Here is a 27,892-nt window from a genome sequence, read left to right as displayed (position 1 = left end):
ATTACATCCAACTGTTGATCGATACTGTTGTTCGCATCAATTATTATCAAGGTTCTCTCGGATTAATTCATCAGCGGAATTTATAGTTTCGGTACTATGTATACTAACGATCATCGAATTATTCTGCTTTGCCCATTTGTAACATGATTTAACGCACTGAATTAATTTCTCAATCAGTTCGTAATACTCCCCCACTAAATATTACATCAGGCCGATGCATATTAAAAGTTGAAATCGAAAACATCGCATCACACGTCATTTTATCACCCGACAAAAATTCGCTCCAATAATTTATTGTACAGAGAAGCCAATAAATAATATCTAATTATTAACATTTGAATAAAACGCCAATCTACTTGTTACAATTTACCCGTATAATTGCCTCCATCATAATGTAATCCGTGCCAAGCCGTATGCAAAATATGTGCACGAAAGTTGACTGTGTATTAATGACTGAAAAAGTGACATAAGTGCGCGCTTGTTTGAATATTTGATCAAAATTGTAATTTATTTCCATTACACAAAATTGTTATTTTTGATTTATTTGATTTCGGCTTCCATCCAATTAGTTTACTGCGAACACACTGACAATGCGATGGTTTATTATAGTTTTATTTCTGCCGAAATTAAATCAACTTTAATTTGTACTACAACTTTGACCATTTGTTGCAGGACAGCGCGCTTCGATTGAATCACTGATGGCTAACAATTCGACGGCCAGAGAAGGTCGACGAATACGAATCGTGTGCAAAGTTCGAGGTCAACCACCGCCAAAAGTGACTTGGTTTAAGGATGGTCGATCGATCGGCCGGAACCGAGCGAGATATCAATTTGTACATTTAAGGTAAGTTTTATGTACGAAAAATGGTTTTTGTCTTAGTTCAGAGCGGGTACGGAGCATAGAAGCGAAGTCGTTGAGATAGTGATTTTATTCTCCATGCTCTATCAGTGTTACTGCCTTCTTAACCTTTAGGTTACAGCAGGCGTATCGCCATGTATTTATCTACAAAAAATCTGTTACTTCTGTTGTTCAAAATATCACCTTGCGTTTTATACGAAATCTTCTACATTATTAGCTTAACCGTAAGTTTTGCCATATAAGGCAACACGTAACTGAGTTCAATTCTTTTCGTCACTGCTGCCGACAACAGATGACTAGTTTCTTCCTAGTCCTAGTGCATTTTCTACGACGGGTAATAGAAAAAAATAAAGTAGTACTTTAATCGAAGTATGCGAATATTTCCATACCTTTTTTTCATAATGCGTCATTGCAAAATTACCATTAAGGCTGCTAATGGTATTATTGGTATCAAAAAACTACTCTATTTGACGTGTAAAAACCTCTATTACCCGGTGCCGAGGAATTTCGCGCCGCGCGAGATTCCTACACTAGAGGTGGAATCTCGCGCCCATACATTTTCGATTTTACATTTTCAATATTTCCATAAACTGAAAATTGAAAATGGGTCCGAACTCGATTTTGGACACTTTATTCGTTCTTAGGAAATTCATCCTTTTACGAAATGCAAAGAAAAGACATTTTAATCGTTCCAAGAGAATTCATCCTTTTACGAAATGTACCATAAAGGCGTTTTGCTCGTTCTTAGGAAATTCATCCTTTTCCGAAAGTGTCAAAAATTGAGTTCGCACCCGTTTCCAATTTTCAGTTTATGGAAAAGTGTCCAAAATCGAGTTCGCGCCCATTTCCAATTTTTCTTTAAATTGAGAAAATTCAAAGTGTAAAACCGAAAATGTATGGGCGCGAGATTCCACCTCTAGTGTAGGAATCTCGTGCGGCGCGAAATTCCATTTTTTACTATATAAACGTAGGAATTTCGCACCATATGGGCGCGAAATTCCTACCAGCCCTATTACCCTGCTAGGTGCTTTGGACTTATATTTCTTCTGGTTCTAATTTCTCGTTTAATTTTTAGAAAAAGGTCTGAGCTGATAATCAAATCAGCGTTTAGGAATGATTCTGGATTATATGAGTGTCGGGCCAAAAATAAATTAGCTCGTCAGCCGGTATCCCGATCAATTCGAATCGAGGTCCTTCCAAAAGAACATGATGTCACGAGTGAGTATTTTTATTGAGAAAAGACTTAAAAAAGTTTTGAATTTCATTAACCATCAAACAACAAAAAATTGTTTCACAGGACCACCAAATAATTGGACACATTTAGGATCACCTTGTCCTGTGATAGGAAATGCATTTTGCCTGAATGGAGGAACGTGCGTTTTCTTTAAAGATGTTGGAGAGCCAGCCTGCAAGTAAGTCACTGCAATTTATTTTTACGAAAATAATTTCACTTTTTCATCAAAATAAAGTGAAATAAAATATTCGATGATGCGGGCGTGCTTACAGTTATACTCATTTTTTATGAGTCGCATAAATTTTGTCTACCAGGAATTTTGAACATTTTCTTGTTTTTCAAAATAAAATCATAAAAGTTAAGCCAAAATGTGTTAAACAAAACAAGTTTTTCGATGGTGCTAAATCACCACTGTTAATTGAACAGTTGAGGAACGTTTTAAAACGGTATGCCGAAAATAGATTCACGTACTATCATTGATGCATTATGATGCGCACTCATTGATCTTCATGAAAACGGTCCCGTGTAAACCGTGCGGTTGGCCGATTTCGAAGAAATAATATTTTCAATTTTGTTTGGTAAACAATGAAATCAACAAATTTTGGAGTCGTCGTTAATCAACGTTATTATTTCACGGGAAAGAGAATTCATTCAACTTTTGTTTATTTCGTTCGCATAGAAATGCAAAAGCCATTCTTGGTACGGATAAAACAGCGTCTGGTTATAAGTTAAAAACAGACTTATATTACGACGTCAGGCTCACAACAAATCTCGTAATCGGCTTAGCTAGCCACATACCCTGGCCAGCCTGGTTGGTTTATGGCCTTAAAATAATTCGTTTTTGAACAGACGGCATGCACATTACCAGTATTATCAATATTGAGTCTACTACTTCGTTTGATTCTATGTGTTTCCAAGAGATTTACGGCAAAATCGTTTACTTCATTAGTTTCATCATACATTTTGGCATATAATACCATATGTTATTGTTCATCGATTATATTCTTTCTATCGCTGTTAATAACAATTGACATACACGTTAATTCAGTGTAAGTCTGCCCATAATAAAATTTACGCCGTAAGTGATCTTCAGAATTTGAATTCACGGTGAATCGATGGATGAACCAATGAATTAAAAAGTAAATTTCAATGCATTCTTATGTGATAATAAAGCGAGTTGAACAAACACACGCTGCCCGCCTTTTATTTGGTTGTTTTGGACTTGTTGAATTTGCAGCGGACTAAAGGTGCGAATAAAAAAAAACCTTCCATAGATACTCGGTAGGAACGGATCTTCTTTCATATCTGTTTCCTTTCAAATTGATTATACAGTGTTGACAAAAATAATCAAAATACTTATCAATAAAACGAACACAATCCTACCGAATCTATCTTTCCACCCGGGATCTACAAAATCGTTTTAAAATCCACCGAGTGATTAATTCTTTTTTAGGCACTAGATGTGTCGATTGTCACCAGAGGTCGTAAGCCTTATATCCGCCCTCCCCTTCGTCCCCACTAGTCAAAATAAAAATTTGGGCAAACGTGCTTTACATGATTATGCAATGTAAATGCATCTTTCATATGAGCAAAACGCCATTAACATTGCCGTAACGCGTAAAAATGCATGATTACCGAGTTACATACGGCGTTTTTCTAATCCAACGAAAGTTTCACTTTTCGTCACTGATTTGAGAAAACGTTTGTTACTTGCAGCACCCTGCGAAAATGAAATTTTCGTAAGGGGCACACCGTTGACACCTGCGATAATTTTCATTTTCGCAGGGTGCTGCAAGCAAAATACCTTATTTTGCAACAAACCTCCCTCTCGGCAAAATTAAGCCTGCCCTATAAAATTAACATTTTAAACGAACTTTTCAGATGTCCGGATGGTTTCCTGGGAAATCGTTGCGAAACAAAAAATCCAACTAATTTACAACCGAGTACGTACAACAAAAAAGAGCAACAGCAATGTGGCGATAATAAATTTTACGGAAGTTACTATTGCTAAAATCGGCTCTATAGCACCAATTGTTGGACTAAGTTTTTTTTTGAAAAAAAAAATCAATCAATTGATCGATTTATCACATGGATAGAAAAAAGGAGGAGGAAGAAAAACTAAATAATTAATTTTTGATTTTTAAATTCAGTGTGTGTATAGTACAAATTTGTTGTATATAATACAATTTATTTTAGAAATTTTATTATTTTTAATTTAAAAAAAGAAAAAAAAGAGGAAATAATTTAACATGGTTACACATTCCATTTCAGTTTTTTTTTATGCCAATTAATAATAGTAGGTGTTATCGTTCTTTCTTCTACTTTTTTTTTAAATTATTTTATTATTTTTTTGCCGTGCATTACTTTTTAAACTTCTTCAAAAAAAAATTAATTTAATTTTTAATTTTCAATTTTATTCTTCTCTTTTATTTATTTTTTTTTAATAAACAAAATAACCAAAAAATCAAGTAATTTTATTAATTAAAAATTGCCGATATTCATCGGCCTACCAAAGAAAACAAGAAAACCAATTTATTCTTAAATGAAAAAATCATCTCAATAAATTTAGTGTTTACGTATTAATGCAATTTTTTTGTTCGGACTAACAATTGGTGCTATAGTTGTGACGACAAAAGAAAAAGAAAATGGAAAGGAAAAGTAAGAAAAACGTTTTTCCTTTCATTATAGAACAAAATACCATTCTCTCAATCCTGTTTTTTATTATTATTTATTTTTCATTTTTTTACTGCCTAAAAAAATTTGTTTATTTTGTAAATATAATTTTAATTAATTTAAAACACACACCAGCACAACATAAATGCCCTGCGCTTGTATAGTATTGTTCGTATTAAAGACGAAAAAGTAAAGAAACATCAGAATTTTTCAACCCTAATGGTTATAATAAAATCATTTAACAAAAACCTTTTGTAATTTTTTTTACAATTTAAATTTAAATTAAAAAACCAAACACTTCGGACAACATTCGATCATCATTACGACCAACCAATTAAAAAGAAAGTGAAAATTTCACATAGCCAGAAATCGGAATATGAAAACGAGAATATTGGTGTTCATTTGTACGAAAATTTAAAAAAAATGTTTGCATTCGACCCAAAATAATAGAAAGATTTTGTGATTTCCTCTTATTATTTAAGTTTCACATTAATTTCCCAGTTACACATTTGAAATGGAAAATGTGTGAAAACTTACAGAAGACATAAGACCTTCAGATCTATTTTGAGCAGAATGCCTAGAGAGGAAAAGTTGAAATTCTAAGTGTTCGTGTAAAATTTGTAAATCTAAGACGTCAATCCATTCAGGAAGGAAATGATTTACTCAGCTCAACCTTCAGAAATCTCCTTATAGTAGATTGTGGATTTGAACACTATTTCACAGGGCTCTCAATGATTGACGCTGTCGGCAAGTCGGTCACTTCTGTCACTTCACCGATCAATATTTTCATGGACAATGTGATCGAAAATTTAATTTCCTAACAAATGATTTTGATTTTCAAATTTCGTATCTCAAAAGACCGACTCGAAGGCAGTGCCATCGCTGATTTTTGAGGTAGTGACGATAACAATTTCCACAATCTGTTCTCATACATAAAAATTCCTAGTTTTCACTCTCCCTTCAAGTTATGCGTCATGTGCATTACACTACGAAGGTCAAAAGTTTGAAGTGATGAAAAGTACGATTTGAGAGTGTTCACATAGATTACGTAAGCACGTGAGTCTTAAAAAAGCAATAAGAAATATTTCTATATGAGCGCTACTCTGTTGTTTCCATTCGTATTACGGTAATTGTATTCCCTCTGTATTCAAAATTGCCGCCCAGAAATATTAAACATTCAAACTCATGCAAAGTTTTTACACTTGGGAAATAAAGAGCTCATACTGCCTACTCTGCTAATTATGTAAAAAGTACCATTGCATCCAAGTTGTTCTATTTAATCTCGACGAGATACTGAAATTGCCAATGAAGTCACCAACAAAAATGTTGTCATGCAGCTGTGCTGTGAAGCAGATAATTTTTTTGTTTTCAAAATTTGATGTAACTTCAATTTACCAAAGAATCGAAATAGAAAAAAGGAAAGAAAAATTGTTTGAACAAAAATAAAAGAAGGAAAAGAAGGAAAAAGTTTAAAAATAAATTATTAAATTTTGTAAATATTAGGACTTAAGGAGTATAATTCGAATAAATTGTAAATTCTTCAATGGCAATAGATGCTTCAGTGGAAATCCGTCAATATTTCAATCTAGTGCAGATTTAAGGAAAATCATTTTCTGCAAATCTTAGAAACAATATGTACATTTTAAGGTAAGGTAAAAGAAGAGTCGTTAATTTTCGATAAGTACTAATATGTAGCAACAGAACACTACAGAAAGCACAGGTTAATCCAGTAATGAAAACGTACCTACCCTGTGTTTATCTGATTTTCCACACTTCAACATCAAGATTTATAGTACGGATGATAAATCGAATCGGACCTAAAAATTACGTGTGCAAAGGTTCAGGTCGGGTAGGATTCGAAACTTCTCTGAAATCACTATGTTTCTCGATTCGGGGTAAATGCGTCAAGGTTAATTTCAATTCGGAAGTCGACATCTCCAAATATTTTTACGTTCAGAACATGTGGGTAAAATTACATTTCGTGTAAATATTCGCCTCATCAACGACTCCTTAAACCACTAAAAATGCAATTTCAAATCCAAAATTGTTTCTATTTTTGCACTGTTTTTCGTTGAAATAGGTGTAAGAGTGGGTTTTCCTCTCTTCTTGGATTCCACTGAACCGGTATTCTATTGCTAACTTGCATAAATGTAATGAACATTTTGGAAAAAGAGACGACGAAGATAGAAAGGAATGAAAGTAATAAAGAGAATCGAATAATTATGGAAAGCGCAGAGAAAAAACTAACTAAAAATTTAATTAAAATAATTTTAATTTAGTGAATATGAAACAATTAAAGCAAAAGGTATTATTTATTTATTTTGATGTTAATTTTCTAAGAAATCCAACAAAACAAAACGAAAAATATTTTTTAGAAAAATAAAAAAAAATTGTAAATTTTAGTTAAAATGAAACAAACAAAATGTAATCATTTTCCTTTTTCACAACACAATTTGGACTACACTTTATAGCAATTTTATCGATCAATTTTTGTTGATCCATCCTAACGCACAATTCAATGTCTGAAAATCCATTTATGAAAAACGTCGTATCATTTACTCTAGATAGGTTTATTATACTTTGTTTCGCTAATTTCTTCATTTTATTTTGTTGAAAAAAAAAAATTAAAAAAATGATTTTATAAAAAAAAAATATTTAAACATTTTCTACTTATGATTGATTAGATGAATTCATTGACAAACAAACCAATAAAACGAAGAGTGGCTTAAATTAAAATATGAAAATGAATTTGTGGTTGTTGTTTTTTTATTATCTTTCATTCCTACCACATGAGTTTACGCAACCAAAGAGTTCTAACGAAATAGACAGATGACAGATTAGACGTTCAACAATAATTTCCCACATCGATAGAGCCACAGATAGACGTTATTTTCGAATATATAAATTTCATATCATAAAGGTAGAATTTTACGGCTTCAGGTGTAGATTTAAGCTTACAAATATGATCTTAAAAAACAATTCTTGCGTCTAGGCCAAAATGGTATACTTTTATTTGTTTACTTCAACACTATAGGAAGTCAATGATTGACGAAATAGTCATTTATGTCACCGAGTGATAAGTATGTTTTAAAAAAAAACATTTATCATCGAGTTGCATACAAAACTTAAAAAAAAAAAAAAACTTCTCTTTTCGTAACTGAGTTGAGCAAAGTTCCTTTATTCCATTCCAGGACAAAATCTTAACTTTTTCTGCGATGTTACATCAATAATTTTAATTGCAGTTGAGCATGAAAAAACTTGTTAACAACTTCAATGTAACTTTGATATCGCTGAAAAATAAAGCATTTTCATACTAGTGCGATAAAGTGAAAATGTATCTATTGAAATACAAAATTGTTTATTATTGACAATTTTGGCATCAAAGTAAATAAAACATTGTTTTATAACAAGCAGGGCCTAATATTAAGAAATATTTCACTATTTCATCAAGTTTCACTAAAAAGTCAGTAACTTTGTTGCATTTTTTTTTAATTTGGTGAAATTTAGTGAAATATTTCTCGGTGTTTGGTCATCTTACCGCTTGTCGGAATAGTCGGAACTTGAATACAGACACGTACCTCCTTTCGTAACAGAACTCTTTGGTCATAATATTTGGCACAAAATCATTGTAAAAGACTCGGTGAAAGATAGATCAAAATTCAATCACGAAAGAGGTAAGACTGATTTAAAAATTGCTGGAATGAATTTGTTGTGTTCATGTTTGGAAAAGTAACATAAATCTAAAAATATCACTAATTTCACTAAAAAAGCAGTTATCGACTTTTATTCACAATTTTCTTTAAAAAAAACCGATGTGGTCTCGATTCAAAGACTAATAATATTTCTAACAAGATTCTAATTTTTGTTTTGACTTAATTAATATTAAGAGTACGGGAAAATGTATGAAAATAGCAAAAAAAAAATTCATTGTGACCATGAGAATTTAAGAAGAAATTGAACATCAAGCAAATGGAAGCCAAAAACAAAACAAAAAAAACCGATCGCTTCCTTTTTTATGAGAAAAAGAAATGCGACCGACAATTCCGTTATTCATAATTAGTGAAGATTACGGGAACAGAGAAGCACTAGTTGAGTTAAATTTGAATTTAAAATTTATAAAACAGATTAGCCACAATTCACCTTATTAATATTTCGCTGGTGTTAAGCAATTTACCAGTATTATAATCGAATCTATTACTTCTTTTGACCGAAATATTTTCGACTGTTCAATAGTTTTAATAGCACCTAATAGCCAGAGCTGCTGTTTTTTGCAGTCGCTGTAACACACGGCATATACGACAAAATTTGATCTTTTTTCGATCATCATTTCTTGCACAGGTTGATCAAAATTCATAAAAAAGGAGCAAAATTAATTGTTGATCGTTTTTTGAGCATTGTAAAAAATGGTATATTTATCGTGAGATTACAGAAATATTTTTTTAATAATTCGGAGGTGGCTCTGAAGAAGTCCGAATTTAAAAATATTAAGAAAGAGCATGAATGCAAAATAATATTTATATAAAAATGCCTGAGGCTTGAACGTAATTTTGTGCTAACCTAGAACGTATAATGAAGAAAAAGTATTTGAGCAATTGGTTTTCAACTGATGATTGAACATTGTTGCACCATTAATTGTGACGAGCTAATAACTGTCCATACAATCGCCAATAACGACAGAAATAATAAGAATGTGTGTGTTTTACATTGATTTTACTTTTGTAGATCTAATTAATTAATTAATTTCTAATTGTTATATAATTTATTTAAAAAGAAAACAAAGAATTTTAATGAAAAATTATAAGAAAGAAATCGAAAAGAAAATTATTACTAAAAATGCATGAGTTTTTGTTTTCGTTTTTTTACTTGTGCTAGTTTTTTTCCTTTAAATAATTTATTTTCCTTCTGCGTTCTAACTGGTACTTCCCCTTAAAATCTATCCCGCAATATAATGGTAACAGTCAATTTTAATTGAATAAAACTATGCTAAGACACCAGCATAAAAAAGACAACAGCTTATGATTAATGACTCATGATTCAGGGGTTAAGGGGTCGAGAATAATGACTCCATGATATTTTGTTTCAATTTTGACACCACGCTTGTTGCTTAAAAAGGTCGAAAATGGTCCAAATTCCATATTATCATCATTTTTCAATGACTTTTTCGTTGGAATAGTTTACATCTATTAGGTGGACATAAAAGCCCAAAGCTTCGGGAATGTTCTTTTCACTTGATTATTAAGTTTGTGTATTAGTTCAGCCTTAGCAATAATTTAGACATATAATGTCAACGATTTTCCAAAAAAAAAAATGAATTAGGGTAGGCGTACCTATCCTCGGACGATTAACTTTTTTTTCGACTTTGTTTAAGTATTACGAAGTTACAAGCTTTTATTTTGGATAGTTTGTATTTTCATCAAAACACAAATTTAATTAAGATTCGTTTCATGTAAACTAATTAAATCATTTATTTCTGAGTTATTTTTAATTAACACTTTCATTCGGCCGAACATGAAAATCCTATCGTCGGACACTTTTCTCTGATGCTCGGACACCTCTTCTTCAATGCTCGGATGCTAATTGAATTAAATAATTTCACGATTTTTTTTCAATAAAATAAGAAATTTCAATTGTTAATCATTCAAATACACTAAAAATGAAGTGAAAACACTAAATTGAATAGATAAAACCATTTAAATTACAATTAACAAAGCATTTTTGAGTCACACTATTTTGGTACCATTTTCGGTGTATTTAACATGGCATATGTTGAATTTGACACTTCATATGTTTTCCATATAGTCCGACTACTGAATCAAAACCAAATATCCTGTTCGTATCAACCGGACACCCGAAAAATCGTAGAAATAATTGTTTTTAATCGTGTTTGAGTGAAAATAATATTAAACTGAACATTAAGTAATCTCAAAAACAATAACACTGTGCAATATAAGTAATTTTCAACTAGAAAAAAGAATTGTTTTGATCACCTCACAAACTATTTTTCAGGTAGAAAATTACACTTTTTTGTACGTGGTGCCACTGTTTCAATGATTAAAATTACACAGTATTCCTAGTGAATCCAATTTTACGACCAATCGATAGTGAAAACTACAGATTACAACTGAAGGATAGTCATCCACAATATTTTCGAGCTAGATGTTAATTAATTTACTTTTAATGTCAAAGTGTCCGAGGACTGGTACGCCTACCCTACATAAAATTGCTCTATTTTTCTTTGTTTTAGTGAGTACTCTTCTACGCGTACGCTGTCTTTGAGTCAAAAATGTTCAGCTTATATATACTTACTTACTTCTTACTTCTTCAGGTTCTATATGCAGAGAAGATATCGTGCATAGGATAAAACACTCTCTAGACATTAGACCACAAAACTTTTGATTTTTAAGAATTTGGCGCGATGAAATCTATCATTGACGTTTTAGAAGAGTAAAGCATATCTGGGTGTAATCATTTAATCTGTTACTTCTATTGTTCACAGTATCGATTTTTGTTTGATTCAAAATTTTTTATTTCATTTCTTTTAACATTATTTTTACCAGATAAAGGTAGCATTTATTGTAGGCCATCGTTTATTTTCGACCGTCGATCACAAATGATTAGGCGCTTGTACTCGTGAGGAATGTGCTTATATGGTATCAATATAAAGGTTAAGACTCAGGCTATCGGATACTATCAACTTTCTGCCAAAACTTTCCCAAAAATCTATGTTTTGTTGGTGAACAGTATCCCAAAAATTATGTATCTCAAAAACCTCCCGTACAATCGATTTTAATTTTTATTGGCAAATGATCAGGGGATAGTCCTCGAGCATAAACAACAATAACATTTTGGGTACAGCCACTTTTAACTAAAAAAAAATCAAGCTCACCGTGTATCGTTTCATTAATTTTTAAAAGAGTTGTTGTGTAAAGATCTAATTTATATACTTCATCCTCATCTTATCCCCTGCTAGTGTTCCCTTTTCTCAGAAAGTACCTAAAATAAACCGTACACCACAGATACGTATAGATGCTGAGGGCATAAAAAACTCGTCGAAACTTTGAAGTAAAGTTGTAACACATGTACACTAGCGGAATTTTGAAAACCGACACATTTTCTGTTTCGTGGTTTACTGGTTTTTTTGTGAATTTTGCATGTTTTTTTACGGAGAAATCAGAAACTCAAGTAAAACACAGAAACAGAAAATGTGTCGGTTTTCAAAATTCCGTGCGTGTAATGAAGCATCATATACGCTTACCGTTTGTAAATGGTTAAGGATTTTTAGGATTTTCTACTGGTTGTTCTTTGAGTTGTTTGATTACATCCCTAAGCATTATCCTCAGCCTTACGACCCGATATCCAAAATCCAGCTTTGATTTGATTTAAAAATTAATTTCATTTTTTTGTGTAAGTAAAAATGTTGGTATTGTTAAGTGAAACATGTTTTTCTTTTCATTTTGGAATAATTTCACTTTCACCATAACAGTACCCATTTTCTAAATAAGGGAGTGGATCTTCTAAATTATCTAAAATATTCGTACACATTCCAGGTCCAACACGTCGTATTCAGTATTTTGACCACTTCATCGATGATTCGCTGGTGCCGAATGAATTAAGATCGATTAGACCGAATCGCCATCATCATCCCTCTCACAATAGAATCAACGATCATCGCAAAGGGTTTTAAATGGAATCAAACAACAACAAATTTAGAATTTAATCCGATTTTTTTTCAAAATCATGTTATACCAAAGAATAGAAAGTGAAAATTTGGGAGGTACAGTGAAGGAAGGAAGTAAAGTAAATTAAAATATGATTATTTAATATAAAACAAATTAACTGTAAAATGATCTAATTTTCAATTGCTAAATGTTGCGTAATAATATAATTGTTTCAAATCAAATTATTTAGGAACAAAAGCAATTATTCGAATAAAGGTGCGAAATTAAGCTTTAAACGAAATATTTACTTTAATCATGAAAAATGAAAAACAGTTTTTCATTGTCAATCATTGAAAATTTACATTAAGGGAAAAGGGTGTGCTATTTTTAACAGAGAAAAAGAGAACTGGATCTTTCGTAGATAAGACAGTCGTTTATCTGCAACTATAGAATATAGTCGCTTACGCTACGCAGTCAAAGTCTTTTTTGTTTTGTTTGTGTTTTTTGATCATTCCTGAGTCAATTCTAACAAATTTAATTTTTTGTTAATTGTTCCATAATTAACCTGTCAACAACTTTATGTCAAACCCTCCCTTGCAACCTAACTAAATTTATTAAGGTGGTAATAAAATAGAAATTAGTCAACAAATTAGTTCTACCAAACAAAGTACTAAAGTGGTTTTTTGACAGCGTCAAAACGAAGTTTGTTTGCTAGAGAGGATATTGGTTCAATTTAATTCAAGAATAATTTTTTTTATAGAAATTTAACTCGAAATTTTAAACTTAGAGTTACTAGATAACTCAGGTCCAATCAAGCACTTCTGCCTGGTTAACTTTACTCTGCCGCGGTTTTTAATTTACAAATTTCGTCTCTGTTTAATTTGGTTTCAAAAGCGGTAATTATTTATTATACAAGCGATCTTGTGCTTTCATGCTACAATCAACCTCACAATCAACAATGCGCAATCTTAGTACATAGATGTTTACAGGTTAAATAACAATTTCTAATTATCCATCCAGGTTTTTCTTAAAGAGCATCTGGTTTGTGTAAAACTTTTTAAATTTCATAAGTGCTGGTTCCACAAAAATGGACTTCGGATCATCAAGTTAGTACTTAGCTGAAGAAAATCTTCGGGGAATGAATGAATGAATTCACTTACGATTGAAGATCGTATCTTCACCATAGGTATCAGTATTAGAACACATTAAAACCCCTAAATAATATGTTACACAGACGCACAACGTGAAAAGCATTTATTTGTAATGATAAGTATTCGAAATAAATTAAAACAAAGAAAATCCTTTTGCCAGTCTTACATTTAAGATTTAAAATAAACGAAAGATGACAGTTTAAACGATGACAATTATGAATAGAAAAATTATTATGGAAAATTTGCTGTTAATCACAAAACAAAAATTAAAAAGGAAAAGTATTAAATAAATGATAAACCCTAAAGTATTTTCAACAAAATTTTATGGAGTTTGGAATGTTGCTATTAGAATGAACAAACCCACACGGAACGAAACTTAAATAGAGTCGCGATATCACCTCTGATTTTTCTTCAATTTTTTATTAAGGGACTCGAGTACTATAAGGAACCACATTGAGTTCGCGGATCCATCCAGCCGTTTCGGAGAACCGGCACTCATCGCCGTGCAGGACCGACAAGTCAATTTGAATACAGATTGTTATCACAACGGATAGAGGGACTAATTCTAAGCTAATGCGTGTTAAAATGGCTTCCCTCGACAACCTGACCACGTAGCCACAGCCAGCTAAAGTCGAAATTTCGACATTTTTAAATCGTGATATGTCCAAGATGAAGAAAGTTTGAAACTCTTTGAATGGTGAAAATACCATTTTTCAAGTATCGTACAATTCAGACAAATTTTGTAAAACTCATTATCGGGGTTTAATACAGCATGGAATCCTCTACCAATATCGCCATTCAAAGAGTTTCAAATTCTCTTCATTTCGGACATATCACGATTTAAAAATGCCGAAATTTCGACTTTAGCTGGCTGTGGCTACGTGGTCAGCACGGCCATGAGTGCCGGTTCACCGAAACGGCTGGATGGATCCGCGAACTCAATGTGGTTCCTTATAGTACTCGAGTCCCTTAATAAGAACATGAAAAAAAAATCAGAGGTGCAACCGTGCCACTCGAAAAAATAACGAAGTAGCACAATTTTGTTTTTGTCCAGATACTACATTTTACTAGACCCACAGGAGTCACAGGAGAAGGTGTCATTGGTATCGAGCTAATATGCAGAGCGTAGGGCCGCGCGTCTGAATGGCATTGCCTCCCCAACTATATCTACCGTTAGTATTGAATGGATATTTTAATTTTTTATTGATTTTTTCCCAATCGAAATTTTTACCGCACACGTGTAAGACCCAAAAAACCATTCAATATGAAAGCCGTCAGAATCTGTGGGTCTAGGAATAAGTAGAATTTAAAAACTAAGTTGTGCTAAGTACTTATTCATTTTTTTTGTCTAATATTACAGTTCTTTAAACTCAACCCTTTGAGTCAGTCAAGAAATACGACAATCATTTCTCAGACAGCGAGCATATATCATCATATAATTAACGAATCTGTAATTGTTTTGGTGTTAAATCTTTTATTTCAAAAGTTGTATACCATGCAATATCTCGTCAATCAATTTCGCCTGCAAATTTTATCATGCTGCAATTACTTGAGCACATTTTAATGAGGATTTGGGTTTAATGTCGATTCTGTGATTTTATATTGCTAAGTTGGTTAATAGAGTTAGAGCCCGCTGGAAAATAGTGGATAAAATTATAATTCCTTCATTCCTTCATTGCATCCGTTAATCAATTCGAACCAGCTACAATAACAATGTGCAGATTAGTCGAGAAAACTTATAAATAGATATAGTAAATAGCTTCAACCAACGCAATTCAAGCATGAGCGGTACTGTAAATAGGGTACTGAAACTGGACAATGTATCGAACACTGTAAAAAAATCTGGAAATTTTTTCGTACAAATTAGTACTCTATTTGGCAGCTGTCATTAATAGCACTTTTGCTTGAAGCGCGTTGCTAAGTTTTTTTTTTTATTCCAATGCAAACGAAATACTAGATTCAATATTTATCAAAGAAAAATGGCAAATCTAGTACTTCTAGTACATACCCTGTAAGTAGATCTTATGTTTTTTTTACAGATCCTTTGCGATAATATTTACTAACTGAAAGGTGTTTAATGTCAGCAGGGTTTGAGATTTCAATAAAAGATAATTTATTAAGGATTAACGATTTTAGAGCTCTGCGGAATGTTAATTGGATTTCATATTAAAGAAAATGTGGACCCAAAAAATTGTTTAATAATTCACAGCAACTTCGAATTGTACGTACATATTAAAACATAAAGCTATAAGTAAACAGTAAGAGTAAACGCATCCGTTTCAAATTCAACTCGAAATCAGATTGATATTTCAAGGTAACGGCCACGGCAGACCATTGAAATCAACTGGATCGCCGAGACCTATGTTCAATTAAATAACTTAGCCCAATTGGTGTGCAATATGACACAAGAAAAAACCCTACCTGCATCAGCTTCTAATAAACTCATTATAACAGCCATTGCGGCCTCATCGTTGCCATCGGATGTTGTTGTTGGTATGGCCGGTTCTGGTATCGCCGAACTACCCATCATTCGAATTATTTCGGAATCTGAATCTGAGAACGATTAAAGAAAGAATGTCGCATCAAAATATACGGAAACGGTTCCAGAAATTCATTGGTTTACCTTGATCAGGTGTTACTATCATAGACGTTCGCATGTGATTATAACCTGGTAAGGTTCCATTAGCCCGTTGTTGATGAGACGTGGATGCATATTCTGTGTTAGGTATCTCGTGACCGGAACCACTGTTTTCACATGACGATAATAAGTGGGTGCTAGTACTCGGTTGAGGTTCGTCAGATGGAAGCGGACTATCTTCTTTAGAGTTAATGCGAAATGAAAATGAATTTTTGATTGAAACAGTTTTCTGCTGAAAGAGTTACCAGACGATGAGTTATCAAAGCGTCGATGGTAATCAATTACTTGGTTGGCAATTTTGCGTCCAATTTTACTTGCCTCGACATGGGAATTGATGATCCAGTGCATTTCACGTCCGCTTGCTGTAAAATGAAATGGAAGATGAATGGAAATGTTAGAAGGGCGTCTACACAATAGGTGAGTATGTAAAAAGATCAGACAAACGAAAGTTGTGTCCATAGAGTGAGATAGACTTAGACAGTAAGTGTAAGAGTAATTTTGACGCCGGCGAGTAATTGATCCAAAATTCAGTGGAATGCTTGTGCTCCACTTCATTGCGCAATTGAGTAAGATATGAGAAGCCTGACTGTCTATACTTACAATTATCGAAAAAGTCGATATTAGCTGGCATCTGTTGTCCGTCCTCCTTAGCATAATTTTCTTGGAATTCAGTTCTACAAATCGGAAATGTATTTAACTCGAAACCTTATGTCGAACGGTAACAATCGATGCACTCACAATATCACAGAGTTCTTTGAAATCAAATATTCCACGTCCTTAGTCCATGGATTCTTGAATGACTTCCATTCACTTTGCAGCCGCACAAAACCTTTGTCTTTAGTTTTAAAACGATAAATTGGCGTCGTTATTTTACCATGCAGTAATGCTTTTCTGTGCGCATCAGCCATATGTGATACATCGTCATGTTGATAATACTCATACATGGATGTGCCCTGAAGAACGATTCAATTTGATGTTCAAAGAACAAGGACAGAATAAAAATGAGTTTGAGCCAAAACTTACAAGCAACTCTTGCGGTAGGAATCCGAGGACTAGTGTTGCGCTAGTTATGTGCAATGCAAAAAATTAATTTCCATGTTGCCTGTTACGTTACAATGAATTTTAGCGATTAAAATACCTTTGATCGACAAACAAGAATTTTCCGTCCATAGCATGTCGAGATATGAATTGAATAGTTCGTAGATGAGGATAATTGCCCGTCGTGGGTATCTTTGGCGTGAAAATGTTGGGCGGTATTCTTCCGACGGCTACTAAACACGATAAATTGCATGTGTCATTGTCACCGTCAGTTTCTTGTTCTTCTAAGCCGATTTTGGCCGGAGCCCATGACTTTAAATATCCAGTGCATTGGATGACTGTGTACTTCTTATCCGTCGATATCTGTTTTCGTCGTCGATGCGAACCGTTCGATGTTTCTGCCTCTTCTTTGACTTGAGTGGATGTTTTACATTTCATTCGACAAAAGAACGAACGCCTAGCTCCTGGACACAGTCTCGATAAGCCAAGAGGTTCGTCAGTTCGGAGTGGCAGCATTGCTGAAGCGACATAGGTAAGTGAAAGTGTCAGAATTAGATGTCATTCTATTACTTTTTGCATCTATCAGTCTCTCCCTCGGGCTTAAATCGGATGATGACAATTGTTCTTTAACTTTCGCCACGTCCTTGGGGTGTAAAATATCAAACCAACTTTGTCCCAGCAAATCACCCTAAAACATCCGGTCAACTTTGTTGCATTTAGTGGTAATTCGGTTTGAATTTGAACAGTCTGTACCTGTGAATAATTGAGAACTTGCGAAACCGACTCTGAAACATAAAGTATTCGTCCCCGATCGCATCCTACAACGAATAGGAAACCTTCAGCCGCTTGCAATATTAACATTTTCAGTTCTTGTTCGGACAGAAATGCCGGCTTGTAGTGACCTTCTGTGTAGGAATGCACCGCACCACGTATCGACTTCAAATGTTGAACGGCCATACGAAGTACGGTAAGTTTGTCTAATTTTCGATGTGACATTGAATTGCACATGGGAACCATTGACGACAATTCGGTTATGTAAGTGTTCATCTTATCACGACGACGTTTTTCGATCTCGCTATGATTATGCCTGGCGAACATTTCAATATAATTTAGAAAATATTTATCGAGATTCAGAACTTAATGTTTAAGATATGTGTTGGCCTCATATGGTTGATGTCGGATATATTTGCACCCCCAGTAAATTTCTAATCTGTAATATGACCGTGAAATTTTCGTTTCAATTTCGATCAACCTTTGTATGGATTACGTTAAATTACATTGACATCGAGTACCATTTCAAATCACAAACAGCAAGTAACGTACACCATACACCTCGTAATACTTCATTAATACTTACACGGTGTGTTTAAATTCTTCGTCATATTAGACGTATATGTTGTTGACACTGTTGACCTAGTCCTAGTAAGGTTTCGTCTGTCAATATACCACTATATACTCATTGCAAAACATTGTAACACTCATGATGTAGAGGGTTCTATTTTCAATGTTAACTGATCTATTTTTATGGTACCGTATCGAACGTGTACTGTTGTTCCGATAGATTTTAATCGAAAATCAAGGTTTGCGGAAGTCTTTAATTTTTCAGTTTTTCACATATTCCTTGGATGTTTGAGTAAACCCTTAGTAGATACAAAGAAGTCTCATTTAATTAGCTACGTTTAGAGCAAACAACCCCAAAACTTCGAACATGAAACTAGCAAATTTCTACAATTTTGTAAAGTCGAAACTATTTCTTGATCTTAAAACTTTCTGAACGGACCGTTTAATTTAAAGGGACCACTCTCACCAGTGCCACCATATCCTCAGGACTAGTGGGATATTTATGCAGCGATATGAGGCGCAAGATTTTTGTCATAAAATAAAGTCAGTAATAAGCAACTGTATTATGGGATACCAAGACATCGTGCAGTTTATTAAAAGATCGTTTTTACTGCTCCTTAATATATTAATACGAGAACGAAGCGAGCCTTTTTATTAAGTTATTAAGAAAGAAATCACTTTTTGATTTTAATCGTGAATGATTAGTCTCTATTGTCAGTTAACATTAATTAGCTCTATCTACCGTAATAGGTATCTAAATCAAAAAAATGTTCAGAACATTTTAATAAATCAATTCAAAATTGTGATATCTTTCCAAAACACATTGGTCTGCACAAATATTTTGCAACAATCTTTCCATTTCTTTAGTTTGCTCTCGACTGAAAAACTCCCATACTCACATTGATAACTTTCATTTCCCGATTTCATTGATAAAATGGAATTGTTGTTTGAATACCTAATGTTGGAAAATCTCGGAAAATCTGTCCATAATTAAAAATTAAAATTAATTTATTTATCGCCTCTCCCAGGGTTCCGGCATAACGTTATTTTTAACGTTATTTTTTGTTACGTGGACGTAACGTTACAAAAACGATTCAAATGTAACGTTATTATCATAACGAAAAATTTAATGGTACATTTGTTACAGTTACACAATCTAAAACGGTTTTTGCTAACGAAATGTTTTTCGGTACATCTCGTAACGTTACAAGAAAACGAAAATTTTTCCGGTACATCTCGTAACGTTACAAGAAAACGAAAATTTTTCCGGTACATCTCGTAACGTTACAAGAAAACGTAAATTTTTCCGGTACATATCGTAACGTTAAAAGAAAACGAAATTCTTTCCGTTACATTCCGTAACGTTACCATGATACGGAATATTTTTCGATAAATGAAATAACGTTAAGACAATTAACTGTTCCAATACAGTATCTTGAAAATTAGAGTAAATTACAGTAATAGCCTGGTCTAAAGGGAGGTTTATACGAATATTTTCTATCGTAAATGTTTTTTTTTATTGAATTTTGAAGTAATATAATTATAAAACGGAGCATTTACAGCTCCGGAAACCGCAACTTTTTTGACACTAATTCTTTTTTATTTCTGTAACGTTACAATCTTTCCAAAAACGATTTCGTTTCTCTTTGTAACGTTAAGCCATACCGCAAATAAATTCGTTTTACTTCGTAACGTTAAGGCATACCGGAAAAAATTTGGTTTTACTTCGTAACGTTAAGCCACACCGGAAAATATTTCGTTTCTCTTTGTAACGTTACGCTATACCGGAAAAAATTTCGTTTCTCTTTATAACGTTAAACCATACCGAAATAATTTTTCGTTACACCGATTTCGTTATGAACTGTACCGAAAAAGCAAAAGTTCTATTTCGAAACGGTACGAAGTGAAACTTTTATGATAAAGTTTTAACGTTAAGGAACCCTGCCTCTCCTTAAAAAAATCAGCGAGAACTTTCGGATTCGCGTTTCCATCAGCCCATTACCAAGGGCTCCAAAAATCTGGTGGTGACACTGACTCTGATAAAGATAAAGTAGTAACAAACTTTCTCTTAAAGCCTGTTATTTCATTCTATTTTATCATTATTAGCACATTGAGTAAACCTAGTTCGCCACGATGTTTTGTTCCCTCCCATTTCAAGATTTGGACAATATTTCAAGGGGTTCAATTGAATAGACTTGAAAGACATTACTTTCAATAAATTCATATCAACTTACATTCTACAGTTCAACGACAAATACCGAACTGAAGCAAAGTTGTAACAGAGGTAGGAACGGTGTTAGGGAATCTCGCGCCGCGTCATTCACAATAACTCACAAAGTGACATCTTCCTTATACAAAATGTGTCAAAATGTGAATTATTGTGAATGACGCGGCGCGAGATTCCTAGCAACCGTAGGAACAGACCTAATATCAAACACTAAGCGATACTTGAAACAAATGAAGTAAGAGATTCAATACTTACAACTGAAGAATAAATATGACTTAATTTTACTTACTTTTTATTGTTGTCTGTCGTCCGTACTGACTTGGCATCGTCACTGGTCTCATCATCAAAATCGCTCCCGTCTCTAAAAAGAATTGTGAAAAACACATGATCGGTGGAAATTTTGATGCGCTTCCATTTTGGGTTTCAATTCCTCATAAATACTTTAAATAGTTTATCATTATGGTAACGTGGAGTAGTTGTTACATCCCACGAAACTGAATTTTCATGGAGAACATGTGTGCTAATAATAATTTTAGCTGAAAGGATTTACGCAAAATAGTATTTCTATCGGAAGTTCCAATTCCACCTACGACCCGGGTGAATATCAATTCGACTAAATCTACCGAATAGTCGAAAACGTAATTACAATTCAGAGTAAAGTGGTAGTTTAGCCGTAAAATAGCTATGTTCTCACAGAAAATTATCCATCGAAAGAGGTTGTGTGTAACAACCATTTAACTCTTTTCACATCAAACAACCTCAACCGGTATATATAACGTTAGATTCTTTGAATTTGAAAAGCAATTATAACATTCAACTTTGAAAACAATTCCCCAATGACGTCAGTTCGTCATTTACGATTTTATTAGCCTGGCATAACCTTTAAAAGAAAATGCATTTGCAGGGTTTCATCTAATTTTCTTGTAGAATGAATCGTGTGTTTAACCTGATTTACAAATGATTCAAATTTACACTATACGTCTACAGCGCACTCACCTAATGTAAAGTGTAAAGTAATTTCATGTTTGAAAGATTCAATACAAATTGTAGAAATTGTTGAAAAGAAAAGGGTTTTGAATTGAAACAAAAAAAGAAACTGTGCATTGTTTCGAGTAAAGGACTTCTCTAGCGCACTGTTAATACGGAATAACTTATTTATGGTGTCGAAATAATTGAAAATCTTGGTAAATGTTGTCCTACACATTTTCTATAGTCGTTTTCCCTTGTTAGAAGTGCGGTAAGGTAAGCGAAGACAAGGTGTTGGAAAATGGGCAGAGTCGGACGAGTGGATTCAGAGATATGTTTGAAAAATTGCCATTTCGTCAGGATAAAAATGTATGAAAAGTTCGGCCTGCTCGAGCCTATGCTTATTGTAAGACTTATTAGAGATGTGTCTCGTATGCCTGCTGATGGATAATTGGCTCCGAAGGTAAAGTTATGACTTTCCCTTCGGAAACAATTCTGTAGAAGGAGTCTTACAAGTTTACAATGTTTCTTTGCCGTATTGTTCTAGATGCAATATTACAGTTTCGGCTTTAGCTGGTCTTTTGTTAGATGCGTCATTCTATCGACAGAGAGGGAAGAGTGAGAGTACGTTAACATATGGCTTTGTGTGACCTGAACAGTGTTCATTGATCACATAACAGCTGTGAATGCTTATCTATTTAAAAATGGAGATTATGCCATATTTTATCGACAGTAACGACAAAAATAAATGATGAGATCTGGAAGAGATCATGATCTTAGCCTGTCACAGACGGCAAGCATATTAACAGTTTTACTATTCAAACTACTGCTTCATTTGATCGAAGATTTTTAGAGATCGATTTAAGAAACATCTTTTACTTCATTTGTTTTGAACATGTTTTTTTTGCTATATAAGACCTCATAAGGCAGAGCTTGTCGTTTATTCTTGCTGTCGTTGTCGATAACAGATGACAACCATCTGTAACAGGTTAATTGGTGTAACATATATTATATGTTATATTAGAACAAATTAAGTAAAAGATTTTGTGTCATTCAAGGAAAATCCCTATAATCCTAACGGGAGTAACAGATTCGATAATACCACTGTTAATATGCTTGACGTCTTCGAAAAGATAAATGTAAAATATAATAATTAAATTTGTATTACGTTGAGGCATCGATATCGATAATTATATTTCGCTGTGTTGGAAGTCGAAGCAATTTATTAGCCCCGTACGAAGTACGAAGGGGCTTATAGGATTACGATGCCGTGTGTAATTGATGGAATTCGAAGCAGACGGTAAGGGCAAAGTGTTTGCCTATGTTCATAGATGACGAATCCGCAATAAAAATTTGGGCCGTCTGTCTGTCACGTCGATATCTTGAGTAAATCAAATCCGATTTCAAAATTTTTGTTTCCCCTGAAAGTCAAAATAGTGAGGCTAAGTTCGAAGATGGGCATATTCGGGTCGGCCCTTCGTGAGTTAGGGCCACCTAAGTGATTTAAGGTCTTTTGGTGATATTTATGGCAAAATAAACGATGGAAATGTAATTGACACGGCAAATGATATGTATTGTCAATACCAATCCAGGAAAAAAAAGTTTTTTAAAATCGGGTGAGTGGACCGTGAGTTAGGGCCTTAGAAGTGAAAAGCTACTAGGGCCCTATGTGTATTTTACATAGAACTCAAGTAAATTTAATCCGTTTTTCGTAATTTTTGTTTCATTTGGAAGGTAATCGAACGCCGAATAGAAAGTTGTTGAAAAACAATTAAATTTGGGTCCTTGGACTAAGGCCTACTAGGGCCCTATGCGTATTTTACATACAACTCGGATAAATTTCATCCGTTTTTCGTAATTTTTGTTTCATTTGAAAGATAATCGAACACCGAATAGAATGTTGTTGAAAAAAAAAATTAAATTTGGGTCCTCGGACTAAGGCCGCTACTATGGCCCTATGCACGGAAAACTCATATATGCACCCCAGACGAAGAAATCGGGAACAGCTTCGCGATTATAGAACATTAGTTGTGTGCTGCATATTGATCTGAGGATCATACAATGCCCGCCTAATGAATATTGTTGTTGTGTGCTGGATATTATTTTTCAGCGTGCAGTTCTTAGCTGTATGCCTGTTTTATAATATAAAATGACGCCATTTATTTCAATTCAATAAACAACCTAATTTATCGTTTAATAGAAGAAATTGATTTAATTAACTTTATCAATTTTATTTGCGTTAGCAAAAAAAACAAAAAAACTTTTTCAAATTTTTTTTTTTTTTATTTTCAATTTTATTATTATTATTTGTTATTAGCCGTAGATTTATATTTAAATTCATCATATTAAATTGTTAACAGATTTTTTTTTTTTGCTTACGTTTTTTCCGGTCACCCACCCAAGTACGGACCGCGACCATCGATGCTTAACCTCAGTTTCTGACTGCCAACGACTTTACCACTGCTGCTATACTGCTTGCATATAGTGGCAGTTTTATTTCGAACCGTTGTTACTTTGCTTTATGCAGCACATAGGCATATTTATACCTGCATGCTGAATATTGACTAAATGAATAAAGTCGTCCGTATTTAGAATGGGTTATGCAACAACATTTAATTGAATTTATTTTCTATGAAATGTAGTACTTCTCCCCACTAAGCAATGTCATCGGATATTATTATTTTAATTCTGAGCCTGGTTCTGAATTAGAGGTTTTTTCAATCGTTCTACAAAAAAAAATGTTCACATTAATAGTGAGCATCTATTACGCTGTTAACTATTCCTATTTTTGCTCTGTTTTTATTATTGTAAAAAAATTTTTTGGGATGATTTATCCTGAGTTTAAGTTTTTTTGAGGCATTTCAGTTGGTCCTGTGCTAATAATCTTGAAGTTTTTCTTTGAACCTTCTGTTGAAGGCTTTTGGGCTTTGGGCTTTCAAGAGCTTTTTTGATTTTTTATTTTTTGAATTTTTTTGAATTTTCCTGATCTGAGTTTTTCTTGTTTTTGGCTTTGTTTTTCGGGTAGTACTTAAATGTCCTTCTAGTCCGTTGCTAAAGCGTAACGTAAAAAAACCCGGCGATGCCCTTATGTCGGTTGGTGACGTGAGTACGGTGCATGAGAATTTTTATTTTTTATTTTTTACTTTTGAAGCTCAGGCTCAGTTCTTTTGTTTACTTTGCTGCATTTTTTGGTGATTTCTTAGCAGCTTTCCGCTATTTCCCCAAATTTTCCATCAGCAGATGGCAATTTCTCAATGCAAACTATCCTACACTTGTTCATGGAACGTTTTGCTGCTGTCTTGTGTAAGAGGCTAGCGGAAGCAACTGAAGATGGTCAGTCCACTCTGACCAGTGACCGCCGTTAGTTCTCGAGGTCGAAACAGCTTTTCTTTCTTCTTTTTTGTCACTTTACGTGATGTGTGGGCAAGGGAAGAGCTATAGCTCTGTTTGTCGTTCCGAAGGATAGTTTCTTTGTGATTTAGTGAATGTGAAAAAGGAGTCCTGTTTTGGTTTGTGTGCAGATGTCCGGTTCTTACAATTTGCGCCCCTGAGCTTTTCGTCTCAGGTTAAGCAAAATTGGCATGTGCGAAGTTGTTTATGTCGTCGTAAGATGAAAGGTGCCCTGGCACTATCGTTGTCCACTCTTACCTTGTTAGGCGGCGCTTATTGCATGGATTGGGGTATTAGCGTTTTTTGGGGCTCCCATTGTGTTCCACTTTGCAAGAGGGAACGAGAAGTAGCTGTGTGAAACGAAACGAATGAATGCAATAGCCGTGTGAAACGAATGCAATAGCCGTGTGAAACGAATGCAATGTTACTGAAATCTCTGGTTGGTTTGTATCCTGATTTCAAACGTGATGATGAATGTCTGATCTGCCTGATGGTACGCGGAATTTCTTTAACGGACCTACGCGACCTGTGGGCGAGAATCTCATCAAGCCCGATGTGGACAAAATCGTTCTGCTCGGACCTGGATGATGCAATTTGATTTGGGTCGGGCCAAAAAACGGACCAAGAATGAATGATTGGAGTTAGGGAGGAAAGCAGGTTGTGGAAAGCGAAAGCGAAAGCGAAAACGGAAAACGGAAATGTTACTTTGTGTGTTGAGGATTGAGGTCAGTCTTTGCAAGTCGAGTGCTTGTGAGTCACTTCTTGCAAGAGTCATTTTCGACCAATGATTTTGTCGTTTGCTGCTGTGCTTCACTCGCTGTTGATCGCTTTAGCAGTCATCATAGTTTTGCTTATACTGTTACTTCACTCGCAATTGTAATTTCGTAGATTCAGTTACGGTTTATGACGAATTTTCCGTGTGCATATTTTACATACAACTCGAGTAAATTTCATCCGTTTTTCGTAATTTTTGTTTCATTTGAAAGATAATCGAACACCGAATAGAATGTTGTTGAAAAAAAAATTAAATTTGGGTCCTTGGACTAAGGCCGTTACTAGGGCCCTATGTGTATTTATACTCAATAAATTAAAATTTTAGGGCTATTTGAAATTTTTGTTTTATTTGAAAGGAACGTCGTACGGGGCTTCGTAATTGCGCTATGCGCAATTTCTAAGATGTACACATTACATAATAATTTTACTTTAACTACTTTAACCGGCGCATAGGCTTACGGTCAAAGTAGGGTGACAGACGCACTAGGGTCACGTACGCAATAGATATACGGGTTTGTACGGGGCTCAGTCGCAGCAAACGCTCCGACTGTTCTGATGGCTCGTTTTTTAAGAAAAACTATCCGAAAAATTTCACACTGTCAATAGACTAGATGTCTAGATTCTTGTGATTTTTGATTGAGGTTTCTACACATACCGTGTACTACCAAGTTCTAGACAAATTGGTATCCGACCAAAGATGAAAATGAGTGCAATTTTGAAAGTGGTTTCTTAGAGTTCAGTATAAACATCACATAAGTTTTGTATAATTAGGTAGCCCTTTGTTACTTACGTCGTACACAAGCTTTTCCTTTTCCTAGACACGCCAACACTTGTGGGCGAAACAGGAGGTCGTTGGATGATAACATTTTGATGTAGTTGTTGTTGTTGTTGTTGCGGATGCAACTTTTGCTTTTCTATTAACGCACTGGAATTCGGCAATTTACCGTCATGTGTTACTTTCGTCATATCATTTGGGTATAATCTAAAACACCGTCAGTTTAATTACAATTCAACCCATTTACTACATTGCGTCAATATACTCTATGGTGTGATGTGAATTCAAATCGTAATAAATCGATTGTGGACTAAACTCCAGATGATGTGTTCCAGAATTGGATTCCGATTCATCGTTGCGATGATGGTTGGATATTCCTAATTCGGTTAATTGATGTGGTTTCAATTCTTCCAGATTTAAGAATTCGCGTTCTTCATCGGGAACTTGAAGTAATCTTGAATACGGTATATCTTGTACGGAAAAGTTTCTTGCAACCATTTTAGTTGGATTTTGAATTTTCGGTTTTTTATGTGTTATTGTAGTGACGACGGTGATCTTTACATTTCTTGTTGTATTAAGTATACTTTAAGAATACTTTTCGTTATATTTGACTATAAAGGAACTGCAAAGCCATAAATAAACCAAAATTGAAATTGAAAATCAAAAATATTAGCTGAGAGCATCGTAATCATATTCTAAGAAAGAAGAAAAAAACGAACAGACGGCTAGATCATCTGTTATCGACAAAAAGGATAGAAATTAATAATGAGCTATAACTAACGTCGTGTCGCCTTATATAACAAAATCTATGTTAAAACAAATAAAGTGAAAGATTTTATTTCAATTTATAGAAATTACTTAGATCAAATGAAGTAATAGATCTGATTCTTATCCTAATAAGATACATGTCCGCCGTCACGGTGGGTCGACTCCAGCTGCACGTTATTATTGTAAGAAATGCTTCAAATAACTTAAACCACTTATTTATGAAGAATCGACAACAATTACACTCATCCTAAAGGAACGGGCACTTGAAGATAGATGATAAATTGAAAATTTCATCGTAGAGTGACCTTGCTCGAAACAAAATGTCGTAACAGATACTTGTTGTGAGGCTAGTATGGCAAGTGTGGTATCGTTGTTAAGCTAAGACTGCAAGCTGATCAGG

At 34.0% G+C, this 27,892-nt stretch overlaps 2 protein-coding genes across 8 annotated transcripts in view; one reads left to right on the top strand and one right to left on the bottom strand.

Moving 5' to 3' along the window:
• LOC119080423 (protein vein) overlaps positions 1-13,841 on the top strand; it is a 66,832-nt gene extending 52,991 nt beyond the window's left edge. For 4 of the 5 annotated variants that reach the window (XM_037188772.1, XM_037188770.1, XM_037188771.1 and 1 more), the window contains 5 exons: positions 673-844; positions 1,935-2,077; positions 2,157-2,271; positions 3,975-4,036; positions 12,314-13,841. In XM_037188772.1, coding sequence (XP_037044667.1) covers positions 673-844; positions 1,935-2,077; positions 2,157-2,271; positions 3,975-4,036; positions 12,314-12,450 — 629 coding nt within the window. In that variant the 3' untranslated portion in view covers positions 12,451-13,841. The remainder of the gene's footprint in view (positions 1-672; positions 845-1,934; positions 2,078-2,156; positions 2,272-3,974; positions 4,037-12,313) is intronic. The other variant, XM_037188774.1, reaches the window with a different exon arrangement.
• A 1,907-nt stretch (positions 13,842-15,748) lies between these two features.
• Positions 15,749-27,337, bottom strand: LOC119080413 (protein cycle). 3 transcript variants are annotated; one of them, XM_037188752.1, is made up of 13 exons: positions 26,990-27,330; positions 26,740-26,931; positions 21,109-21,180; positions 18,005-18,338; positions 17,822-17,939; positions 17,352-17,769; positions 17,237-17,276; positions 16,952-17,166; positions 16,814-16,887; positions 16,459-16,575; positions 16,199-16,393; positions 15,997-16,128; positions 15,749-15,934 (listed from the first exon to the last, which is right to left on the bottom strand). In XM_037188752.1, exons 1-13 carry the CDS (start codon positions 27,220-27,222, stop codon positions 15,885-15,887), a joined length of 2,190 nt encoding a protein of 729 aa, XP_037044647.1. In that variant the 5' UTR covers positions 27,223-27,330; the 3' UTR covers positions 15,749-15,884. The 3 variants fall into 3 exon arrangements, with proteins under 3 accessions (XP_037044647.1, XP_037044648.1, XP_037044649.1); XM_037188753.1 differs by lacking the exons at positions 21,109-21,180; positions 26,740-26,931; positions 26,990-27,330 and adding an exon at positions 20,827-20,850; XM_037188754.1 differs by lacking the exons at positions 15,749-15,934; positions 15,997-16,128; positions 16,199-16,393; positions 16,459-16,575; positions 16,814-16,887 and having other exon boundaries at positions 16,948-17,166; positions 26,990-27,337.
• Between the last annotated feature and the right edge of the window lie 555 nt (positions 27,338-27,892).

The sequence above is a fragment of the Bradysia coprophila genome, unplaced genomic scaffold (assembly GCF_014529535.1).
Source record: "Bradysia coprophila strain Holo2 unplaced genomic scaffold, BU_Bcop_v1 contig_350, whole genome shotgun sequence".
Taxonomy (NCBI): domain Eukaryota; kingdom Metazoa; phylum Arthropoda; class Insecta; order Diptera; family Sciaridae; genus Bradysia; species Bradysia coprophila.
Note: the sequence above shows the minus strand (reverse complement) of the source record. Positions and strands in the feature narration are given on the sequence as shown.